Raw genomic sequence first — 26,477 nt, 5'->3', positions numbered from 1 at the left:
TTCAATTAACAGAAAATCAGAACTCAGAAAATCAGAAAATTGTAACAGTAACTTACCGACTCAAATCTGTCCCAGGCACATACTGAGAGAACCGACAATGAAGCAGAGGGATCAGTCTGAGATCACACCATCGCTTTTCCCATCTCAAGCCTGGAGATGTTGGCCATGAAGAACATGATAATGTGTCCTGAAAAAATAGTAACAGTCAGTATTGTTTTTTTTTTCTTTTGGGGTTTTAAGCTTCTATGTCACAAATTCTTTTCATTTGAGGATATATTTTCTCCTAAATAATCAAAATATATTTACAACACTGGCTGGTGTAGCTCAGTGGATTGAATATGGGCAGTGAACCAAAGGGTCACCAGTTCGATTCCCACTCAGGGCACATGCCCGGGTTGCGGGCCAGGTCCCTAGTACAGGGCACACGAAAGGCAACCACACATTATTTCTCTCCTTCTCTTTCTCCTTCTCTTCCCCTCTCTCTAAAAATTAATAAATAAAATCTTTAAATTGTTTTATACACACACACACACACACACACACACTACCACAAGAAGAAATCTATATTTATTGACAATAAAATTGTATTTGTTATTTTCTTTTTGCAGGCCCATGCTCAATCTACTGAGCTACACCAGCCAGGGCTGTTAACTTCTTTATGAATTAAATTCTATAAGAAAGTAAAAGAGTGGGTCCCTGAGATTAAGAATGATAGAAAAATATTTTAAAATGCTATGGGTGACAGAAAAAAAATGTGTGACAGAACTGTACTCATCCACAAATGGGACAGATGAGGCAAAACTGTAATTTCAATGAACTTGAAAGTGACAAAAACAAATTGTGCTTAATTCAATTAGCCAGTATTTTCTGGGTATCCAGTAAGTACAACACACTTGTGAATGCCCCTGATTTATCAGTTACTTGCAAATATCTCTAAATATAATGAATTATCTTATAAGACAAATTTGAAAAACTACTCAAATACATATCTTTCCATTGTTTTAACTCCATGTTTATAAAACATCTATATTTTATTGTATTGTTAAATCAAATACTGCTGATTTCAAATTACATGCATTTTATGTTTTATTAGAAGTTTGGATTATTTTCTTATGTATAGAAAAGATGGATTTGAATAAAATTTGAGCTTTAAACTTGCCATTGATTTATGCTATCATTATGTGAGCTTCATTATTAAGTTTTCTTCATGACACTAGCACATGGAATAATGTTGATATTTAAATTGGCATGGGTTGTAACAGGCCAAGGCTTAATTTTATCAGGGAACTGTTGATATTGATTTCTCTATTCTATTTCTGAATAATGAATTAGAAAATGGTTATATTTTAATCATGTTGAAACTATTAGTTTCTTATTAACCTTTTCTTTCAGATATTAATTTATTTAAAATTATTTAGGGAATAAAAATTACAACTCCTGTTATCATGAAAGGTCAAGTGTTCTTTGGAATTATGTTATTTGTCTCCAATAGTGGAAATACAAAACTACTAAACCCTTAGAAGAGTTTAGAACACCAAGAAGGGTGAACTAAGACCCCTCAGTGTGGGGGCCCCTCCTAGTGCTTCAGTGAGCACTTTAGTTTAAGACACCAATCCTTCGATGCAAAACAGTTGCTTTTAATACTTATCTGGTGGTGGCAAAAACATGAACATAGGTTTCATATTAATCTTTTTCCTGGCCTTCATGTCAGATTTTGTAGATGATCAGCATGGAGTCATTCAGGTGACAGCACAACAAGGGGATGAAGACTCAGAGTCCAGATAAGAATCAGACCACCTGACTTCAAAATACCAATTTCCCAGTTGATTAGTCCCTTAACCTAGGAGCAGGTTATGTGAACTGTCTGTGCCTTATGGTGCCTATTTCCAAAAATAAGGCTGTCACAAGACACCTGTAACAAAACATAAAAAACTCAAAAGTACTTTTATTTTTATTTTTAAAATATATTTTACTGATTATGCTATTACAGTTGTCCCATTTCTCCCCCTTCACTCTCCTCCACCCTGAACACCCTATCCCACCCACATTTCTCCCCTTGAGTTCATGTCCATGTGTCATAAGTTCTTTAGCTTCTACCTTTCCCATACTATTCTTGCCCTCCCCTTGTCCACTTTCTACCTACCACCTATGCTTCTTATTCTCTGTACCTTCCCCCCCCTCCTACTCCCACTCCCCTGTTGCTAACCCTCCATGTAATCTCCATTTCTGTGGTTCTGTTCTTGTTCTAGTTGTTAGCTTATTTTGTTTTTGTTTTTGTTTTAGGTGTGGCTATTCATAATTGTGAGTTTGCTGTCTTTTAACTATACATGTTTTTTATCTTCCTTTTCTTAGATAAGTCCCTTTAACATTTCATAAAATAAGGGCTTGGTGATGATGAATGCCTTTAACTTGACCTTATCTGAGAAGCACTTTATCTGCCCTTCCATTCTAAATGAAAGCTTTGCTGCTAGATAGAGCAATCTTGGATGTAGGTCCTTGTCTTTCATGACTTGGAATACTTCTTTCCAGATCCTTCTTGCTTGCAAGGTCCCTTTTGAGAAATCAGCTGACAGTCTGATGGGAACTCCTTTGTAGGTTACTGTCTTCTTATCTTTTGTTGCTTCTAGGATTCCCTCCTTCATTTCTACCTTGGCTAATGTAAATATGATGTGCCTTGGTGTGTTCCTCCTTGGGTCCAACTTTGGGACTCTCTGAGCTTCCTGGACTTCCTGGAAGTCTATTTCCTTTTCCAGATTGGAAAAGTTCTCCTTTATTATTTGTTCAAATAACTTTTCCACTTGTTGCTCTTCCTCTTCTCCTTCTGGTACCCCTATAATTCAGATGCTGGAATGTTTAAAGATGTCCTGGAGGTTCCTAAGCTTCTCCTCATTTTTTTTTGAGTTCCTATTGCTTCATTCTTTTCTGTTTGGTTGTTTCTTTCTTCCTTCTGGTCCACTCCATTGATTTGAGTCCCAGTTCTCTTCCCATCACTATTGGTTCCCTGTGCAGTTTCCTTCATTTCACTTAGCTAGTCCTCATTTGTTCATCTAATCTGTGACCAAATTCAGCCAATTCTGTGAGCACCCTGATCACCATTGCTTTGAACTGTGCATCTGATAGATTGGATATCTCTTAGTCACTTAATTGTATTTGCTGTGGAGTTTTGATCTGTTCTTCCATTTGGACCTTTTTTTTTTTTTGTCTTGACATGCCAGTTATGTATGAGGGGCAGAGCCTTAGGTGTTCACCAAGGCATGGCAACCCAGTTGCTGGGTTGTGATGCTGTATGTGGGGGCAGGGTCCTAGAAGGCACAATGGTGCTTGCTCCACTCTCCATGGGACTTCAGTCCCTTCCTCTGCTTCCCCAAAGACTGGGCCTTTCTGGTGCTAATTCCCATGTGGTTGGTCTTGTGCACATTCTAGGACCCTGTGAATCTCTCCAAAGACCTCTCCTGTGAGTCTGGGAGTGTCTCCCAGCACCTCAACCCCCATAGGGGTTTTCAACCAGTGCCCTGAGGCTCTATTTCCTGGCACTGGGGCCCTGGGTTGTGCACAGTGCCTTGCTTCACTATCACCACCTTGCTGGATCTTCTGGTTGCCACCCTGAGCTTGGGGTCTGCCAACTGCCATCTGTGTCCCCAGGGTCTGCCTGCTGTGGTATTGCATGCCCGGGATGCCTTATGAGCCTGGTCCCACCACTCTTTGTGACCCAACCCCTGTCCTCCCAGCTGCCTGACTCCACCCCTCCTACCAGTCTGGATGAATGGGTCTATTTTAACTCCTTGGTTGTCCAACTTCCATACAGTTCAATTTTCTGTTAGTTCTGGTTGTTATTCTGTTTCTAAAGTATTGTTGTCCCTATCTTGGTTGTTCGAGGAGGCACATTGTGTCTACCTACGCCTCCATCTTGGCCGGAAATCCCAGAAAGCATTTTTAGGTATCATTAGAATATTGCTTCCCCACATTTCTATGTGAAGGCACTTGAAGAAACAATCATCCTTTGTGACACACTAGGAGAAACTGGTTAGGTTGCTGTGATTAGGACAGAACTAACCGCAGGTATCTTAAGTGTTGTGGGTCCCACCAAGCTGTCTTAAAATTAATCCAGTTCTACAGTAGTAATTGATCCAAGTCATCCAGACAGCAAGTGCAGCATCAGGACTTGCACACACCTACATTTTTTTCTAGTTCGAGGGCCAAATCATCTATCACATCACAACATTTAATATTTACAGAGGTGAAACTATGAAAATAATCCATATTTATATGTCAATTATTTTATAATTTTGCTACATAAGTATAGACAAATTATTTAAATATGGCTCCTCATCTTTCTTGAAAAGCAAAATTAATATCCCTTACTTTTTATTTTTATAAACAAATTGGATAGAAAATGTAAAAGAACATGAAAGACAGAGGCAATGAAATATTACCAACAATGATAATCATCAATACATAAGTATAATGCTTTACAAATCTTATTTTATAGATTTCATAGACTGGTAGACATGGAAATGCATATGATCTTTTATATAACTTTAGTGCAGAATCTTGGTTTGGTGCCTTTAGATACCAAAGTTGTGAAATATCACTTTGTTTTAAGTAAAAATTATGAATAAGCCAGACTTCATCTATTGAACTAATCAGGATTAATATATTTCACTTTATAGATCTGTTATTAGTAGAATACCTAGTGACTTTGAATACTATTTATTTTTATTTACTTTAATAATGAAAATGTAATATAAATTTGCCTTCTAGTCTTTTTCTGTTACAGCAAACTTAGAGTTATTTTAATTGTATACAAGGTAATCTAAAACACAAACATTTTTATGGTTTTAAGGCCTATAACTGCATTTCAAGAGCTTTAATCTTCAATGCCAAAAATATTGTTTCCTATTTTATCAATAATATTAATGGCAAAAGTAACATTTTCATAGTATTTAAAATACTTTTGTCCCCAAAACTTAACACATTTCAAGGTGTATTGCCACAAAATAACTTTAAGGATATTTATCTCACCAAAATAGAATTGTATTGATGGCAAAATGATGGTCTAGATTTTGTTAAGGATTTGGCATAAAAAGTATTCATTAAGTATTTAATTATGAAAAAATGCTTCTGAAAATCTGGCTAGATAATTTTCTGAATTTAAGTCTCCTGGTGAACATAAAGTTAATTGCTTTTCTCTAACTTGACTAGCAAACCAATTGATTCTATACCCTAAAATGGATAATCTCAAGTCCTTAGGAGGTCTAGACTGTTTTTTTTATGTAAGATAGTGGAGCAATGTTAATATATTATAAGGTTTTATTTTCCCTTATGCTTAAAATGCTGTTTCAAAAAACAGAATTGGGCTTACTTACTTCAAATTTACTTCAGAGAATAATTAAGATATAGAAATTAAAACTGAAGTTACATGGGCCCCAAATAGAATTGAGGATTTAGAACAGCAGATAATTAAATATTTCTCTTAACACCTTATATAATATGTGTACATTCTGTGGAAAATTTATTTTAAAATGCATGCTTCCTTCCAAGTTCCTACTGTTCATTTTTATTTAGTTATGGGTTAGAAGTAAATAAATGCTTGGTTTCTCCTAATTTTATAAATCTCTGAATAAAAATGTCATCCATTCTTCACATCTGCATCAAAGCCTATTCAGGATATGGAAGAGAAATACTGGAGACACTGGCTGTGTAAGGCTGTGTGATCCCATCAGGCTTGAAGGCTGACCCCTGGTGAACAACAGTCCCTCAATTTTGGTGAATTAAATTAAGTCTGTTGTATAAAAATCTATGGCAGGTATTTACTCTGATATTAGAATGCTAATACACATTATTCTTTTTCTTTTTATAATTAATGTGTTCCATTTGTCTATAGATCTAGATTTATCCATATATCTGAATTTTAAACTTGTTGGACCAAAATTAACATCTCCCCCTAGTACCTAGATGAGTGTTTCCACAGAATAAACTCATGGCAAATATTAATTTAATTGAAATGCACTGATTATTTTTCTTTATTTTTAATATACTTTATTTGAATTTATATTTGTCTTGATTATTATGATCTAAAATAGTAAGTACCCACAAACTTAATGATTGTTGACAGTGTCAAAATAATTTTAATCTTATGCTAAAAATAAAATGTGCCTCTTGAAAATAGAAGACATTATTTCCTGTTAAAATTTTTCTGACAACTTTTAAAAAAAATTGTACAGCTGAATTTGTTTGGAACGATTTTGTAATAGAATTACTCAATGATTTTTTCCCTTTAATTATATCTTCCTAAATAGAAGCACAACACACAAAATTAATGTCATGGTTTATTTTTCATATGCCAATGAAATGAGTTAAAAGTCAGGATGATTGTTACCCACAGATGTTTAACTCTGACTTCTCTACTTTTCATTATTATAGTGTAAAAATATTACTAGTCTTCTCCAACTAATTCTTATACAAACTAGCTCTTCCTTCCTATCTTACCAGCAGAGCTGGCTGGGATTCTTCTGTGAACATCTTGTGAAGGGAAAGTTCTCAGGAGAAACCTGTCAGGACTAAGGGAAGCAGGGGATGAGGCAGGGAGCAACCTGGACATAGATATGTGCCCAGTGTGGGGGGGGAAACCTCTGTGTCATCTGCCAAGACCCTATAAGGGGTCCTGCCTTTATACTTCTATCACCTATCACAAGTTCCTGGCTGAAGCCACATGAGAGTAGGGGGTGGTGACTCCTGATTCCCAAAATATTTTCCTTACAGGAGGGATCAGCTGTAAATTAGCTGCAGCCAACACTCATAGATACTGAGCCTACACATGCCAGCCCAATAAAGGGACTGGATGAGCATCAAAAGTATCAGAGCATATAGACTGTGAAGGAGGAGGTGAGCAAAGCAATTACTAAAGTAAGAGGTAAAGATTTGACTGGACATTGTAAGACTGGAGAATTCAGAAGGGAGCTGATGGGAACACCGAGTGTATAGATTCATCTTCTCATTAGTCAATGTTTAAGTAATTTTCCTCATTAGACCACATTTAAGATACTCAGATCTTGCCATCTTCTGAAGATTAGCATTTTAATATTAGCTCTTGTGTGACAATTATTTCTCTGACAACAAAAATTAAAAATAAAGTCAACTTAAATATTCCCAGATGTGGTTAGGTTATACTTGTGGAAGTAATGCTTGGTCTTGCCACGGGTCTTCAGGATACAGATAGATAGATGATAGATGATAGAGAGATAAAGGCTTGGGGACCTCAGGCACTCAACTACATAACAACACTAGTGCAGTTAAGTATAGTGAAGGCCATTCAGACGTGAAAATGTTCAAAAGGAGCATTTTGAAGTAAAATGTTGCAATTAAGTCGATTATCCCAAATGGAAGATGAACCATGTAAGTCAGAAGTAGGTATATGTCTTATATACCCCAAAATGTGGAATGAAAAAATAGAAGCATCTTAAAGTTCTCTCTGCTAAACTTTATGTTTGTGAGCATAGTAGAAAATTGTTAGTCTTACATATAACCCGAGAGAATTATTTTGTATTTAGAATGTGTGAATGTTTTAAAGTGTGAAATACATGAAGTTTCAAAAATATTTATAAAATTCAAATAAAACCTGTTTACTCCAAAATATAAATGAACAATTTAAAAATAATATTTTATTAAATATATATAAAACACACATGCCAATTTTATCAATTATTAAATACATATATAGTTTAACATTCATTACATTTAACATAATGTATAGATTATTTTTTCACATTGTATATATTCCTTGGTATGCATAGAAGTTGCTAAGAAATTCTTTAAAGTGACAAATGAAATAGTCACTTTTAGCTAAATAATTTAAATAGACAAATTGTAAAAATCATGGCAAATTATTTAGAGCATGAAATTACATATAACATGCAATGTTAAAAATGATTCTAAGACTGGCTGGCATAGCTCAGTGGATTGAGCGCGGGCTGGGAACCAAAGTGTCCCAGGTTCGATTCCCAGCCAGGGTACATGCCTTGGTTGCAGGCCATAACCCCCAGCAACCACACATTGATGTTTCCCTCTCTCTCTCTATCTCCCTCCCTTCCCTCTCTAAAAATAAATAAATAAAATCTTTTAAAAAAATGATTCTAAGATGTTACACATGGCCTCTTGAAGTTAAATGTTTCTATAGCTTATAGACTTCAGAACAGAAGAAAATGATGTTAAAAAATAAATGGCCTACTTATTTTTTCCTTCCTGGCTTGTCACACTACGTAAATCCTGAAGCAACCAAGGATTTTAAAAAACCAAATGCAATAGCAGATATTACAAATTATAAGTATACATATTTTGGAGGGCTTATTTGTGTTAATATCCCTGTTAATGTGAACCATGCTTCAGTCTTACTGTATTGTTGGGATGATAGTTGAGATGTAAGCCACTGTCACAAAGAGGAGACGAGGTGCCACTACTCTGGTCACTTGGTGCACCTACAGGAAACAAAAACACAATACCCTACTGGTCAGAATGTCAAAGTGTTCTAGACTAATACATTCTACATTACTATAGTTCATTATATTCAATTATATCAAGTAAGTCAGGTAGTAAAATGAATTTTTATTTAATTTATAAGCCAGAGTTTTTCAAATAAGTTAACTGACTAAAGTTTTTGGAGAACTAAAAGAGATCTGCAAATATTGATCTTTGATTTCAGAAAAATTAGGGCTTTATAAGGAAAACAAAAAAGTAATATTTTATTTTTTTATCCAAAGTAGACTATTCTTATGAACCATATTTATAATAATTAATACTGCAGGATTTTGTTTGTCTTTATATTTCTACATAACTCATGTTTCAACCTACTTCCAAATTCTATCTTTAGATACCGTAATTTTCCATGACGCAAAACCAATGTTTTTCTGTGGGCTCTTGGTAAATACTATAATTGCCCTTTCCACAGCAACTACTTTTGCAAAATGCAACTAAAATCTTAAACCTACTAGTATCTATTTTTAAAATATAAATTATGTGTGTCTAAAGATTATTGTTTTTTAACTAGTTCCTTCCCCCTCTTTCCATTACTAAACCCCTCCCCTATACCCTTGGTCACTGTCACTCTGTTCCATATTTCCATGACTGTGGTTCTACTTTGTTTGTTAGTTTATTTTGTTCATTAAATTCCTCTTATAGGTAAGGTCATATGGTATTTGTTTTTCACCAACTGGCTTATTTCACTTAACATGATATTCTCCAGTTCCATCCATGCTATCAAAAAACATAGGAGTTGCTTCTTTTTTTTTCTGCCATATAGTATTTCATTGTGTAAAGTACCATAGTTTTTTGACCCACTCATTTACTGATGGGCACTTAGGCTGTTTCCAGAATTGGCTGTTGTAAATTGTACTGCTATGAACATTGGGGTGCATAGGTTCCTTTGAGTTAGTGTTTCAGGATTCTTAGGGTACAGTCCCAAAAGTGGAATTGCTGTGTCAAAAGGCAGCTCCATTTTTAGTTTTTTGGGGAAATTCCATATTGTTTTCTAGAGTGGCTGCACCAGTCTGCATTCCCACCAACAATGTACTAGGGTTCCCTTTTCTCCACAACCTTGCCAGCACTTATTGTTAGTTGATTTAGTTGTGATGGCCATTCTGACCAGTGTGAAGTGGTGTCTCATTGTAGTTTTAACTGGCATCTCTCTGATGGCTAGTGATGCTAAGCATTTTTTCATATGTCTCTGGGCCTTCTGTATGTCCTCCTTGGAGAACTGTCTGTTCAGGTCCTTTGGCCATTTTTTTAATTAGATTGTTTTTCTTCCTGGTGTGGAGTCCTGTGAGTTCTTTATACATTTTGGTTATCAAACCCTTGTCCAAGGTATCATTGGCAAATATATTCTCCCATACAGTTGGTTCCCTTTTCCCTTTGCTGATCTTTCCTTTAGCTGTGCAGCTTTCTAATTTGATGCAGCCCCATTTGTTTATTCTTTCCTTTATGTTCCTTGCTCTAGGGGACATATCAGTGAAAATATTGCTGTGTGGAATGTCTGAAAATTTCCTACCTATGCTCTCTTCAGTAATTTTGAGAAAGAAGAACAAAGTAGGGAGGATATATATATATATATATATATATATATATATCTTGATTATATATATTGATTATATATATATCTGATTATATATATATATATCATCTCAATGATGTAAAAAAGCTGAGACAGGAGGGACAGAACCTCTGTGGACCAAGGGGAGATAGTGGCCACTAAGGGAGTCAGGAAAGCTACTGTAGAGCAATAAGTCCATCGCCAGAAGCTGCCACTATCCCAGTGATGCCCCCTCACACTCCAGTAGTAATAAGAAGAGATGGAAGCTGAAGCAGTGGCCTTCCTATGGGCAACAGGTTTCTGAGACTGAGCTTGCCCACCACCTATATCCTCTACAGCAGGGGTATCAAACTCATTTTCACCATGGGCCGCATTAGCCTCATAGTTTCCTTTAAATGGCCAAATGTAATTTTAGGACTATATAAATGTAACTACTCCCTAACCAAGGTCAAGGAGCTCTACTATGGATGTCAATCCCCACACTTTTGTTGATGTCCATGGGCCCTTCATATAATGAACCAGATTTTAAACTAACTGAAGATTCTCTTTAGTTAAATGCCTCCAATTATACAATGTAGCACTTTTGGAGAGTTTTATTAAAGTTACTTCAAAATGGCCCAAGTGAGAAAATGAATTACAACAATGTGATAATTGAAGAACAACCCCAAAACTATCAGGTTTGGCATCATAGGCAAGTATTAGTGAAATCATTAAATGATCCATCTCAGGTGCTTAAGTTTATTGCTGATATTCTAAATCAAGGTGGAAATAACTATCATGCCTTGCAACACCCACAGTGGGTTGTTCAGGAATTTAAACTTTGAGATAATGAACTTCTGGACAAGATGGAGACATAGGTAGATAAACTTTGCCTCCTCACACAACTGCAAAAAGGACAAAAAATATTTAAAAACAAAAAAATACTCAGAACTGCCAGAAAATCGAACTGTATGGAAGTCCCACAAGCAAAGAGTTAAAAAAGAGATATCCATTCAGACCAATAGGAGGGGTAGAGACCGGCAGCCAGAGTGGAGAGCATGCATGGCAAGGCAGCAGCTGGAGGACCAGGTGGGCAAGGCTGCAGCTGGTGGAGTGGGCAGTCCCACATTTGCATGAAGATGAATCATGAGGAACAACAGGAGAATGAGACAGACAGAGCAACCCAGGGTGCCAGCATGGGGAAACAAAGCCTCAAAACCTCTGGCTGTAAAGACTGATGGGGGTCATTGTGGTGGAAGAAACTCCCAGCCTCACAAGACAGTTTGTTGGAGAGACCCACAGGGTCCTAGAACATACACAAACCCAACACTAGGGAATCAGCACCAGGAGGCCCCAATTTGCTTGTGGGTACTGGGTGAAACAACTGAAAACCAGCCAAGAGCTCAGCAAGTAGCATTTTTCCCTCTCAGACCACTGCCCCACATACAGCACCACAATGTGGCCAAGGGGATTGCCCTGCCCTAGTGAATACCTAAGGCTCTGCCCCTTACTACATAACAGGTTCCCAACACAAGATATATGTCCCAAATGAAAGAGCAGATCAAAACTCAAAAAAGAGAAAACTAAGCTATGAAGAGATAGTCACTTATAAGATGCACGGTTTAAAACACTGGTAGTCAGGATGCTCACAGAAATGGTTGAGTATAGTCACAAAATAGAGGAAAAAGTGAAGACTATGCAAAGTGAAATAAAGAAAAATATGTAGGGAACCAACAGTGAAGAAAAGAAACAGGGACTCAAATAAATGATTTGTAGTAGAAGGAAGAGATAAATTTTTATCCAGAACAGAATTAAGAACAAGAATTCAAAAAAAATGAAGAGAGGCGTAGGAACCTCCAGGACAACCTTAAACTTTCCAACATCCTAATCACAGGAGTGCCAGAAGGAGAAGAAGAAGATCAAGAAATGGGAAAATTATTTGAAAAAATAATGAAGGAGAACCTCCCCAATCTAGCAAAAGAAATAGAATTCCAGGAAGCTCAGAGAGTCCCAAAGAAGTTGAACCCAAGGAAGCACACACCAAAGCACATTGTAATTAAATTACTAAGATTAAAGAGAAGGAGAGAATCTTAAAAGCAGCAAGAGAAAAGGAGACAGTTACCTACAAAGGAGTTCCCATAAGACTATCAGCTGGTTTTTCAAAAGAAACCTTGCAGGCGACAAGGGATGGGAAGGAAGTATTTGAAGGCATGAAAGGCAAAAACCTATATCCAAGATTATTTAATAAAGCTATCATTTAGAATGGAAGGGCAGATAAAGTGCTTCTCAGGTAAGGTCAAGTGAAAGGACTTCATCATCACCAAGTATTTATTATATGAAATGTTAAAGGGACTTATCTAAGAAAAAGAAGAAGATAAAAAATATGTTGTCAGTAAAATGACAACAAACTCACAACTATCAACAACTGAACCTAAGGGAAAAAAAGTCCTGAGCAAACAACTAGAACAAGAACAGAATCACAGAAATGGAGATCATATGAAAGGTTATCAGCAGGGAGATGGATAGGGGAGAGTGGTGGAAGAGGTATAGGGGATAAGCATAAATGATAAGTATGAAATGGAGGGAGGTGAAGAATAGTGTAGGAAATGTAGAAGCCAAAGAACTTATATGTACAACCCGTGGACATGAACTAAGGGGAGTCGGATGCTGGTGGGAGGGGTGTTCAGGGTGGAGGGAAATAAAGGGGAGAAAAAATGAGACAACTGTGATAGCATAATAAATAAAATATATTTAAAAAACTTTCAGGTAATGAGAAACAGCATGTAGACTAACTTCTTAACTGTGTGGAGTCACAGATGTTTCATGAGTTCTAATACCACTGGCTACAAGATTGAGAGAAGTCCAGTACATTCTAGAAATGATCAAAGTAGTAACATACAATGAAATTGCATGAAACTATCTGAAAGGAATTTTTCAGCATTATGGTCTTTGCAAATATCCCAATCTGTTTAATTACTTGATTTAGAACCAACTCATAGTTCCTCCACCTAACTGCCTTGTGGATAACTATGAAGATATGTTAGAAGACCAATATGATAACAAGGAAGACATTCTTTTTTTTTAAAGATTTTATTTATTTATTAATTTTTAGAGAGGGAAGGAAGGGAGAAAGAGAGAGAGAGAAACATCAATGTGCAGTTGCTGGGGGTCATGGCCTACAACCCAGGCATGTGCCCTGACTGGGAATCAAACCTGCAACACTTTGGTTCGCAGCCTGCGCTCAATCCACTGAGCTACGCCAGCCAGGGCTAGGAAGACATTCTTAATAAATCATTAGAGTTACGTGAAATACTAGCTAAAGAAAAGGACACTGTAAGAAAGGAATACTGAAGATCTATTATGAGATCCCTTCAAAGCAAATACAGCACAACATGTGACCTACCAACAGTGTACAGCAATAACACCATCTAGAACATCTAGGGGTATTGAACTCATTTTCACCAGTGGCCCAATCAGCCTCATGGTTGCCATCAGAGGGCCAAATATAATTTCAACTCCTTAATAGTTAAGTAGTAGTTACATTTATACAGTCCTAAAATTATTTCAGCCCTTCAAAGGCAACTGCAAGGCTGAAGTGGCCTACTGTGAAAATGAGTTTGACACCCCTTATCTACAAGAACTTGAGGGAATGCTTTCTTTTTAAGAGACTCTAATGTGGAGCTTTAAAACTAGAGTTATCATTCTCTTTGCCTGTGGTGTAAAGTGTGCCTTGCACAGGTATTGCTTTTTAACAAAAACTAATTATTATGCTCCTTCAGTGCTGCTGCTATTCAGAGTATCTCTAAGTATTTTAATTTTTTAAAGAAAAGTACAGTCATCCCTCCGTATATCACAGTTCACTTATTGTGGCTTCACTGTATCACAGGTTTTTTTTTTTAAAAATATAATTCTGCATCGCAGAGTTTTCGCTATATCGTGGGATTTTTGCAGTATGCAGGTATTTATATAATATTTATGATATCAATTATTTTTGCCTAAAAATTTAAAACAATATAAAAATATAAAAAAGTTAATTCAAACATATTAAAAGAGTATTAAATCAAAATAAAATACAGTATGTATTTCATCAGTGGATGAATACCATACTGTACACAATGGAAATGCAGTATGCCACTACTGCTTGTGCAAGTTTGCCAGTGTGAGATTGTACATGGTACACTTTTGGATGATGGAATGGAAAGTGACCAACCACAGCACTGTGTTCTGTATCCTGGGCACTGATTGTCTCAGTAACCATAGCATCAGTCTGTTTGCTCTCCTGCACTGTGCCCATACACGTTCAGCATCTCTCCTTGTCCACTTCACATCAACATCTGATTGCTGTGTGTAGTGTTGCTCTGTGGTGTTGTGTTTTGGTGAAATTTTCATAACAGTTTGAATTTATTTCAAGCCCTACAATGCCACCCATATGTTCTGCACCTTCTACGGCTTCTGGCAGTGAACTTAAGTGCCCGAGGAATATGTTTACCAACAAAGAAAAGGTGGAACTTCTCGACATGTTAAAGGAAGACAAAAGCTATGCGGCTGTAGGCCACAATTACGGGATCAATGAATCTACTGTTCACTACATAAAGAAAGACAAGAAGAATATTAGGTCTACAGCAACAATGACTTTTAACAAGACTGCTAAGATGGTGGTCACTTTTCGCAATAAGGCCATTGTGAAGGGGGAGTCTGCATTGGCCCTGTGGATAAATGACTGCAGGAAGAAGAATATCTCACTGGATACCAACACCATCCAGATGAAGGCCAAGAAACTTTATGATAGTTTAGCAGAAAGCACAGATGTTCATGACAGTGACAAGGATGAAGACGAGGACGACGATGCAGAAGCAGGACCATCGAGTGCTTCTCCCACCAGACCAATCCCATTCAGTGCCAGCAAGGGCTGGTTTGACAAATTTCAGAGATGCTTTGGACTCAAAAGCATTTCTCTGCATGGAGAAGCTGCCTCTGGAGATAAAAAGCAGCACCAGCAACTACCCATAACTATGTTCATCATGCACACGAAGAGATCAGTTATGCCTACACCTTTAGTGGAAATAGAAGTTACGGACCAGGACAAAGATACTGCACCACCCGATGAAGCACCTGATGAAGTGGTACCTTCAGAAGAGCCGTAATGCTCTTCTTGGCTGTGCAGTGCACTCATCTCATTGTCATCATCTTCATTGACATCAGTACTGCACAGCTACATAATTCATGATCTTCATCATTCAAGTTGTAGTATACTTCACTGATGAGTACCCATACAGAATTTTCCGTGTTGTTAAAATTATGTAGGTTTAAGAGTGTAGAAAGTGTTTAAGAGCACATGAAGTGTTTGTAAGAGTGTTGGAAAGGTTAATAAGAGAGTAGGAAAGGTTTATAGGAATGTGGGAAGGGTTTATAAAGCTATATATATATATATATATATATATAGTCATATTGTCATATATTAAATTTTCATAAACATACTTTTAAAAAATAGAGAGAGAAAGAAAAAGAAAAATCCTAAATAATCAAGGAATAGAAAGACATTTCCTAAATCTAATAAAGGGCATCTGTGCATACCTATAGCTATTAATGGCAAAAGACTGGAAACTTCCCCTGTAATATCTTGAGCAAAAGAAGGATTTCTGCTTTCAATAACTTAATCAGTATTTTACTGGAGGTCCTGGCTATTGCAATAGGGAATAAAAAGAAATTGAAGCATATAATTTAGAAATAAATAAGCAAAACATTATTTTAAAATGACAGTCTTATACATAGAAAAGTTTAAACAATGTACAAAAAAACCTTACCAAAATTAATAAGAAAATTGAGATGTGTTGAAGAACTTATCAATATATAAAAATGTATTTCTGTGTTAGCAACAGATAATTAGAAAATAAAATATTTAACATCATATAAAAAATATAAAATCCTTAAAATAAATTTAATGCCAGTCTTGCAAGATTTCCCCACTGAAAACACTAAAATATTGCTGAAAAATTAGTATATACATATATAAATAGAAAGGTACATTATGTTCATAGATTGAAAAATTTAAATTTAAGGAATTAATTATTCAAATTGTCTATAAATTCAATATACTCCCATTCAAAATCATAATAGCTTTTATTTTATTAGAATTTGGCAAGCTATGTCTAAAATGTATGCAGTACTGTAAAGGATTGAGAACAATCAAATGATCTGGATAAACTGCACTGTTGAGGAGCCCATCCTAGGTGACCTTTTACAGACATTATAGGAGTACCACAGAGATACTGTGATTGACCACCACAGTAAAGTAGTGCATGTGAAGTTATGTTTACACTATTGTTTTGGTCTATTAAGTGTGCAATAGCATTGTGTCTAAAAAACACTTTAGTTAAAAGAAAATTTTAATGTTTAAAAATGCTAACCATCATCTGAGCTTTTAACATGTCGTAATCTGTTTTGCTGGTAGAGGGTGTTGCCTCAGTATTGATAGCAGGTGACTTATCAGGGTGATGGATGCTGAGGGTTGGGACTGCTATGACAAATCCTTGAAATATGATGATGATGAAGTATCTGCTTCAATTGACTTTTCCTTAAAAATGCCTTGATAGTTTGCAGTGTTGTTTGATAGCATTTACCCACAGTAAAACTTCTTTAAAAGCTGGAGTCAGTCTTCACTGTTGGGGTCCATCCTGCCTGGCCTCAGGAAGCTGTAAACTACCCCCCCCCCCCCATGGCTGAGGCTGAGTGAAAGACCTCCAGACCAGGAATCACTAAGGAGACAAGCTTATCTCCCTGGCAGAAGTGCTGCTTCTGCTCCTTGCCTGGCCCCCAATGCTTTATCAGTTAGCCAATGATGGATAAGATTCCCCAAGGGAAAATCATCTGAGACAGGCATGATCACGTGGAGGCCCCAGGGAAGAGACTCAGGGGGCTGTGGAAATGAGGGGGTGGTGGACATCGACCCCTGCCCCCTCAGCTTTGACAAAGCCTGAGTCCTTGTTCTGGCTGTGAGAAATCCAAGTCTCCTGGCTGCCTTTGTCTCCTCTGCCTGACTCAGGCCTGCGGAAATAACAGGGGTGGTACAGTCCAGACCAGAGTCGGTGGACCCCTGGGGTAATTAGACCTGAGGCATAGGATATGCAAGATCCTGTGAGACCTGCTCGCTGAGAATGCTCTTGAACATGGAGGCATGGGCAGGAAACAAAACTAGCCCTGTAGCTTTTTAAGTGATAAAACCCCACACTCAGCATGAGCTCTGTCAACTCTTTGAAAGATACCTACTTGTTTGATCTTCCCTGCCAGACTATAATCCACAAACTGTAAATGTACCCTTACCTAATACTGCCTAATAAAAAGCCTACTCAGGCAGCAACTTGGGGTGCTCCCCACTAGAGAGAGTGGCCATGTCATTTCTATTCCTCCACAGGATGCGGTAGTCTGTTTGTATTTCTCTCATATCTTGAGCATCTGCAGCAGTGATGGGTACTGCTGGTCGGTATCTGTCACACTTCACAAGCACTGCCATTGCAGTGCACTGCTTGTAGTGTTCTAAATCTTTTATTGCCATTTGAACAATATTCATAGCATCTTCATGGGAGTAGGCTCTATCTCAAGAAACTACTTTCTTTGGTTATCCAAAAGAAGAACAACCTCATCCATAAAAGGTTTATCATGAGATTGTAGCAATTTAGTCACATCTTCAGGCTCTATTTCTAATTCTAGTTCTTTTGCTATTTCCACCACATCTGCAGTTACTTCCTCCTCTGAAGTTTTAAATCCTGCAAAGTTACCCATGAGGGCAGGAATCAGCTTCTTCAAAATTCCTGTTGATGTTGATAGTCTATTCCCAGCAATCATGAATGCCCTTCAAGGCATCTAGAGTGGTGAATCCCTTTCATAAGGTTTTCAATTCACTTTTTCAAGGTCCATCAGAATAATCACTATTTCTGGAAGTGACACCTTTATAAAATGTATTTTTTAGGTAATAAGACCTAAGAGTCAAATTTATTCCTGAAACATGAGCTACACAATGGCTGTTGTGTTAACAAGCATGAAAACAACATTAATACCATTGTACATCTCCATGAGAGTTTTTCAGTGACCAGGTGCATTGTCAATGAGCAGTGATATTTTTAAAGAAATCTTACTTTCTATGTAGTAGATGTCAACAGTAGGATTAAAATACTTGGTAAATGCTGTTGTAAACAGATGTGCTGTTATGCAGGCTTTGCTTTCCATTAAATATACTAATTCAGAGCAGATTTAGTATATAATTTTTAAGGTCCCTAATGGTAAATTAGCTTTGGCTTCAAATATAGATACCAGCTCTACTAACTTCTAACAAGAGAGTCAGCATGTCATTTGAAGCTTTGAAACCAGACGCCCATCGACTTTTCTTCTCTATTCAGTTATTCAGCATAACTATCTTCATTAATTATCTGCTAGATTTCCTTGATAACTTGCCAATTCACCTTGCACTTTTCGTGTGTGGAGAGAACTTCTTAAACTTCAGGAATTAGTCTCTGCTACTTTCAAACATTTCCCACTGCAGATTCTTCACATCCCTTAGTCATAGAGTAGAAGAAAATGAGAGGCTTCCTCTGGATTAGATTTTGGTTTACAGAAATGTAGTGGCTGCTTTGATCTTCTATGCAGATAACTAAAATGTTCTTTATATAAGCAATGATGCTGTTTCACATTCTTGTCCTTTGGGTGGTCACTGGAATAGCACTTTTAATTTCCTTCAAGAACTTCCTTTGCATTTACAACTTGGCTAACTGGTTTGGCACAGGAGGCCTTTCAACCTTCCTTTGCTTTCAACATGCCTTTCTCACTAAGTTTAGTCATCTCTAGCTTTTGATTTAAAGTGAGAAATATGTGACTATTCTTTTCTCTTGAACATTTACAGGCTATTGTAATTTGTTTAATTTCAGTTTTGTGTCTCAAGGACTAGGGATCCTTGAGAAAAGATAAAGAGGTAAGGGAATGGCTAGTTGGGGAGAGTGGTAAGAACAACATTGATCCATTGTTTGCTGTCTTATGTGGGCACAGTTTGTGGCACTACAAAACAATTGTAATAGTAACTTCAAAGATAACTGACCACTAATAACCATAATAAATAAATTCAAAATATTGTGAAAGTTACCAAAATGTGACACAGGGACAGGAAATGAGCACGTGTTGTTGGAGAAATGGGGCCAGTAGACTTGTTCTACACAGGGTTACTATAAAACTTCATTTTGTAAAAAATACTGTATCTTCAAAGCTCAGTAAAGTGAAGCACAATAAAATATGCATGCTTATATAATGTTCCAGTAATCATCAGTGTGGTTTTGTTGAAAGAACAGATGCATAAATTAATAAAATGAGAAAATGATTCCTTAATTCATGATTTGTACTTCAGACAATTAGAAATTAATATAAGATGAGTTATAAAAGTCAATTGCTCTAAAGCTGATAGGAAAAATATAAGAAAAAAACTTTTTGACCTTGGGTTAGGCAATTATTTTTCATAGAAGGTACATAAAAGACAGCATATACAACAAAAATGACCAAAATATGGTAAATTAGACATTATCAAAATTAAAAACTGCAAACCTAAGACAACTTTATGTAAAAAATATAGTTATGCACAGATGGGTGAAAATGTAAAAAAGAAAAGAAAATGTAACACATATAGCTGACAAAGGCTTATATACAGATTATATTTTTAAACTCCTGCAGTGCAGTATAAAGACATGACAACAGAAAAATGGGAAAAAAATATTGAGCAGACACCTTGCAAAATAAGATATGCAAATGGACAATAAAATATGCAAATTCCATATGACGAGGAGCTAATCATCATTAGTCTTCTGAGAAATACAAATTAAAACTACAAAGAGTGCACTACGCATTCAGTATAATGGGAAAGATCTTTGACCATCAAATACTGTAATAAATGTACCCAACCAGAACTCTCATAAATTGCTGCAGTAGGAACTGAGAGGCCTTGAAATATATGCTTATTTTAGAAATACTCTTGGTGGTCTGTTAACAAATTACTTATACATCTATTCTGTGACTCAGCAGTTCTACTTCTAGATACTTACAATTGTGACAAAATTGTAAGGCTTTCAATGTCTGCAGAAAAATGTTCATAGCAGTTAAATGTACAATAGCAAAATACTGGAAACAACTCTGTTGTCTATAAACAAAATAATGCATTACAAAGCTTTAATATATTCATATAATGGAATATTACACAGCAAAATAAATGAACGAACCATTGAAATGTATAACAAGTGCTTGAACATAATAGAAGCCAGACATAGAAGAGTAAATACAGTAATATTCCATTCTATACAGTTTTAAAAGGAACAAAGTAGAAAATAGGGACAACTGTAGTTGAATAATAAACAATAAAATAAAATTTAAAAAGAAACATAATATATGATGATAAGATATAAAGTCAATAATTGTTTCTGATGATGCTATTTATGGAGGAGAGGCACACAAGAATGATTCTTTGATTTAAAGGATGTGGAGTAAGCAAATGTGAATTTGTTAGAACTATTCCAACTAGTCATTTAAGACCTTTGCAATTAATTTCATGAAAATTGTACCTCAATTAAAATATATTCTTCTTTGATAGTATAGACATGATAGAGAAATTTCTAAGGAGCTCTTATGCAAATTAATACATTTCTACTTATACTGGTGCTTCTTTCAATCTCACAACTTCATCTAGGCAGCTTAAGTGCAAATGCTTGTTTAGCAAGTCCAGTAGCCAAGTCAGTGTCTATATGCTCCTCCAATTAAAGATTTGAAAATAACAGTAAATTTAATGAATTAATTCTGCAATAAAAATAACATCTGTTCTCTTTACATATGAATTAATAAAATAATTTGCGACAAAAATGTTCGTGTTCAGGAATAAATCCAAATATTAAAAATAAATAACTAATTAATGTCAGGAAATTATATTTAAAAAGTAAATGCAATGATATGAGCATTTTCCCTATGCTTCATAAATGCTTACATGCACAGTCTTCATTAAGTGGAAGTTTGAGGAAAGCAGGTGCTCTTTTTAAAAAAGACACTGTTAGTGTCACTTCTTCTCCAGCATTTCGAAGAACTTGAACCTAAAATTAGAAAGCAGAAATAATACCATATCAGTACATTCACAAAATTTTTATAATTGCAAAACCTTGAAATGATTTGTTGTCTTTTCCACCTTTGATTTTTTCCTAATGGCAAAAGAAATTTTATGAAAGACAGAGGAATAAATTATCTAATATTGCAGAAATGTAGCCGTCAGTGCTCTTCCTCTTTCTTCCATTCTGTGGTGCCCTGTTCACACACAACATCAACCTCTTCCACTCAAATTTATTGAGGTTTTCTTGAGTTTATGATCTATTCTAGGCAAATATGAAAGATTATGGAGTTTACAGAAAAAATGTAATGCTAAAATCACTATATTTAGTAATTTAATAAATATTGGGCATATATTCTGTAACATTTGGAGATAAACAAATAAATGACCCTGCAGATGTTATCCTGAGTTCTAATTTTATTTAAATAAAATCCCCCAATTTTACTCCAACCTTTTGCAAAAAATAGGTATTATTTTTTCATTACACCATTGAGCATTTTGTTTTTCTTTCCCTGAGAAAGAAAACTCTCAACATTTTCCATATTATGGATTTAATAGGCCTCAATCTACCTATTGAAATAATGGCTATTTCTCAAAAGAAATATTCTAAAACAGGTATAAAAATATTGAAAGAAATATAAAAAGCTCATGATTTATTTAAAGCAAAACTACCTGGAAAAGATATATTTATACTTTAAAAAATCTCACACAAACTGAGATAAATTAAGATAATTTGAGAAGTAGCAGTTAATAGAAATGAGAACACAACTTGATATAAATCAGGTAAAAAAGATGGTCAGCTTCAAGTTATTAAAGAATTGGCTATCAGGCCCTGGCTGGTGTGGCTCAGTGGATTGAGTGCCAGTCTCCAAGCCAAAGCATTGATGGTTCGATTCCCAGTCAGGGCACATGCCTGGGTGCAGGCCAGGTCCCCAGTAGGGGGTGTGTGAGAGGCAACCACACATTGATGTTTCTTTCTCTCTCTGTCTCTCTCCCTTCCCCTCTCTCTAAAAATAAAAAAAAAAAAAATATGTATTTTTTAAAGAATTGGCTATCAAAATAATTTACAATAACTTTTGGTTCCAAGAAGATGGCATAGATTCACCTCTCCTTGCCCGCCCCCCCCCCACAATAAATACAACTGTAAACAATGGGGGGGAAATGGGGGGACTTCATTAGGGACCCCAGGACTAGAGCAACAGGACAGAAGAAGGATATTTTAAATGCTTCTACCCAATAGAGGGAGTAACTACCCACTGCTAGGCAAAGCATCCCTTTATCTTAGTGGCACTAGGGAACTAAATGCTTAGTGGAACTCTTTCCACCTCCTCAAATAGCACTTACAGGGCATAGTAGGAGCCCTAGGGACACAAGGTAAGTCAATCTGATCAAAGTAGCAACAAAGATCCTCTAAGAATTATACTGGCAATGAAACCACAGCCAAAGGCATAGAAGTAGGTTAGTATATGAGTGCTAAAAGGAGTGAATCCCTATTAAAAAGAGAAAAAAATCTTAAATAAGAGCCAGAGCCTCTTAACATAAGCAAAATGACCAGGATACAATAAAATAACATGGCACTTTAAAAATCAGAAAATCATTTGAATGAAAAGTCATTTGAAATTTGAATGAGAAAAGATTATACCAACTAGATGAATCACATTAGTAAAATTATCTGACAAGAATTTGAAGCCACATTAATAAAAACATTTCAACAGAAAATACTTCTCTTTTGAACCAAATAAAAAAATTACAAAATTTTCACAAAGAAATAGAGAAAATTTTTAAATAACCAAATAAAAATTAAAGAATTAAAAATACAATAATATAAATTTTAATAAGCCTTCTAATCAGTAAACTTGAGAGCAGAACAATAGAATTAGCCCAATCTAAAAAGCAGAAGATGTAGACACATATGCATAAAAAGCAATATATTTTATCACCTTAAAGTAGAAAAAAGGGTTTTAAAATTGAATATATAATTAATGAATATATGCAAAAAGCATTTGATTAATTTGATAAAAACTCATAGAAAACTGAGTATAAAAATGAGTATTCATATTATAAAGAATATATAAAATTTTTAACATTATTAATGATAAATTCTTAAAATATTCCTTTCTCAGATCAAAAATGAAGCAAAAATATCCACTACCTTCTCCATTTAAAAAAAAATCTTTCTTCAGGTGTTACTTCAATGAGGCAAAAAGGTAATAAAATGTATAATTATTAACAGAAGTAATTAAACTGTTATTATTGGGAACATAGAAAATCTTTAACCTATAAGCATTATTATATGATGCATTAATAGGTAAGTTAATAAGCAATAATGTAGATTAAAGTTGATATACAAAAATAGATTGGTTTTTACTTAATATCAATAAACAAATATAACATTAATTTCAAATAAATGGGAAAATATGCAATATCATGAATTGCTAGACATCATATTCTGAAAATATCAAGTCTCTCCTATTTTTCTGTGGACAATCCTATTCAAAGCCTTACTTTTTTTTTATTCAGTTTTTGTCTTAATATAAACTTGTGAATGTGGCTTATATTTTACACTGACATTTAATATTGACATTATCATTATTATATACTGTATTGGGAGTTTATGACTCAGTGAAACACACAGAGCAGTAGAATGCAATAAAAACTCATATTTTATAGTAAGTATACAATAGCTATTTATATGTAGAGTTAAAATAAAGAAATAATAGTATGAACATCTTAGGTGTAACCATGAAAATAAATTAGACATGTTAAGTTAAATGTAGGTACCTCAGAAATAGACAGTGGGCATTTACTTTGAATTGAAAACTTTACATTTGCACTTCAATTTTGAACTTTTGTTCAAGTGTAAATGAGAAAAATAAAAACTTTTAAAGATTGCAAAACCTCAACCTGAAGAGATAACTAAGTTTCTTTCTTTCTTTCTTTTTTATCTTTTTTATTTCTTTTTTTTGTATTAATCTTTATTATATTTTTCCATGAACATTTATTTTCCTTATACCTGCCTCCCCCAGAAATCACCACACTATTGTCCATGTCCATGAGTCCTTTTTTTCCTTTTTGCTCAACCCCTCCATTGTTTTCAATAAAAGATCAATTATGGATATCTTTCTGAATAATCACAATTTCAATCTTCAATAGACTTTTTTTCAATTAATGCAATAATATTTATTTTTTTAGTGGACAGGATAGAGATAATGTGTTTTAATTTTTTTTTACTGGTTTCCTACTATGCTTTGAATGTGTATTTATTTCATCCACCTGGTACCCTTAGGTTAGAAATTATAGGTTCTACATCACAAATGATGATAAATGTCATATTCCTGTAAAATCAGAAATCTGTACCCATATATCCAGTTTTCTTTTTCATTTTCATTCATATTTTATAATGTAAGTCAAATGCTATGCATTTTAATCAGATAATTTATTAGCATAGTCATTGCCTTGGATCAGTACATAAGCAAAAGGAGAGAAATTGGTAAATGGTGGCAACCAGAAAGAACAAAAAAATGACATGGAATTAAAATAGATTTTTACAAATTTACTTTATTAAACCATGACAATTGATGAACTGAATATTCTTAAGTTCCATTTTTCAGTTAAAAAGGAAACTTCATAAACTCATTATGTAATTTTTGTCCTTTTTTTCTTTCCACCCAGAGGCCATTGTATATGAGATTTTAAGAAGAATTTAACTATCAGTACTTTGGCATATAGTTAAGAATATTCATAGTTGTAGATTATTTTATATTTTCATTTTTTTTTCTCTGTGGCTGTGCATAAATTTCTCCCTGGGAAACTCTAATTTTACACACACACACACACACACACACACATATGTATTCTTTATCTTCAGGGTCTTCAACATTCAGGATTTCAGAGAAATCTCAGAGTGGCAGGGTGAGGAAGCTTACTGCCCATTCTGTAATCTGAGTACAGGTGAATACATTACACATGGAGAATTACACACAGCCATAGTGGCTAAACTCTCAGGGCAGAAGACAGAGACTTCTAAAGTAATAAGCTTTTGAATAATAATTATTGATCTTGGGTAGTAAATCAAGTGCAACAGCAGAAATTTTCTAAGTAAAAATAGGATATAGAACTTAATCCAAGACAAATATATTACATCACCATCTGGAATAAAATATAACACAAAATTAAGATAAAGCAAACAAAAAAAAATTGGGAAAATTTATATATGTCATCTCTTGTCTTCAAATGCTACCACAGGCGATACAGAATAGTGTTGAAAAAGCTACAAATAGGTGCAATAAGGGAAAGGACTTGATATTATTATGAACATACAGCTCAAGAAAGGTCATAGGACATTATCAAGGATGCATCTTAGGCATCCATTAATTTTATCATCTTCCCTGTTTTCTAATTTTATAAAAAACATGCAGGGAGCTGGAAAAAAAACATGCCATATAAATAAAGAAAAACAATATTTGCAATAGGTACTGCTAGTATAAATTTTGTGTTGTTTTAAATTGAAGAGTCAAAAAACCATTATCATATGAATTTTAAAAAGCTACTAAAATTTCAATATTTATGAATTTCTTTTTCTTTTTTTAAAGATATTTTAAATTAATTTTTAGAGAGTGAAGGGAGGGAGATAGAGAGAGAAATATCAATGTGCAGTTGTTGGGGGTCATGGCCTGCAACCCAGGCATGTACCCTGACTGGGACTCGAACCTGTGACACTTTGGTTCACAGCCCGCACTCAATCCACTGAGCTATGCCAACCAGGGCTCAAATTTCAATATTTATGAATTTCTAAAGATTCAGCTCAAATACTCATATGTTCAATCCCCAGCCAGGGCACATATGGAAAGCAACTGACTGATGTTCTCTCTTACATTGATGTTTCTCTCTCTCTCTGTCTCTGTATCTATCTATCTACCCATCATCTATCTATTTTTTTGCTCCCTTCCTCTATCCCTAAAATCAATAAAATATATCCTTGGGTGAGGATTAAAAATAGAAGAATAAAGGTTGACTGAGTAATAAATTTTAACTATAATAATCAGTGTATAACAACAGTAATATATAATAAATATCAATATGGGAAAGAACCATTTACTTTAGTGAAGCAAGAATTTTGAAAAACTTCATTAGAATTAATTAAAATATTTAAAGCTATAACTAAAAATAATTCTATTACTTTCAAAGGTCCCATTAAAAAAATTCTTTGAAATAAAATTACTGAAAACCACATCCTAGATGAGTTGAGCTTTAACTCAACAAGCAAGATACTTTTTTAGCCAGTTGACATGAAAATAA

The 26,477-nt window shown here is 35.0% G+C and overlaps 1 protein-coding gene across 2 annotated transcripts in view; it reads right to left on the bottom strand.

Annotated features, from left to right (window-relative positions):
* Positions 1-26,477, bottom strand: part of SNTG1 (syntrophin gamma 1) — a 795,508-nt gene that overhangs the window by 234,436 nt on the left and 534,595 nt on the right. For both annotated transcript variants that reach the window (XM_028518478.2, XM_028518479.2), the window contains 3 exons: positions 21,066-21,168; positions 8,392-8,474; positions 57-187 (listed from right to left, as the gene is read on the bottom strand). In XM_028518478.2, the coding sequence (XP_028374279.1) occupies positions 57-187; positions 8,392-8,474; positions 21,066-21,168 (317 nt within the window). The remainder of the gene's footprint in view (positions 1-56; positions 188-8,391; positions 8,475-21,065; positions 21,169-26,477) is intronic.

The sequence above is a fragment of the Phyllostomus discolor genome, chromosome 7 (genome assembly GCF_004126475.2).
Source record: "Phyllostomus discolor isolate MPI-MPIP mPhyDis1 chromosome 7, mPhyDis1.pri.v3, whole genome shotgun sequence".
Classification (NCBI taxonomy): Eukaryota; Metazoa; Chordata; class Mammalia; order Chiroptera; family Phyllostomidae; genus Phyllostomus; species Phyllostomus discolor.
Note: the sequence above shows the minus strand (reverse complement) of the source record. Positions and strands in the feature narration are given on the sequence as shown.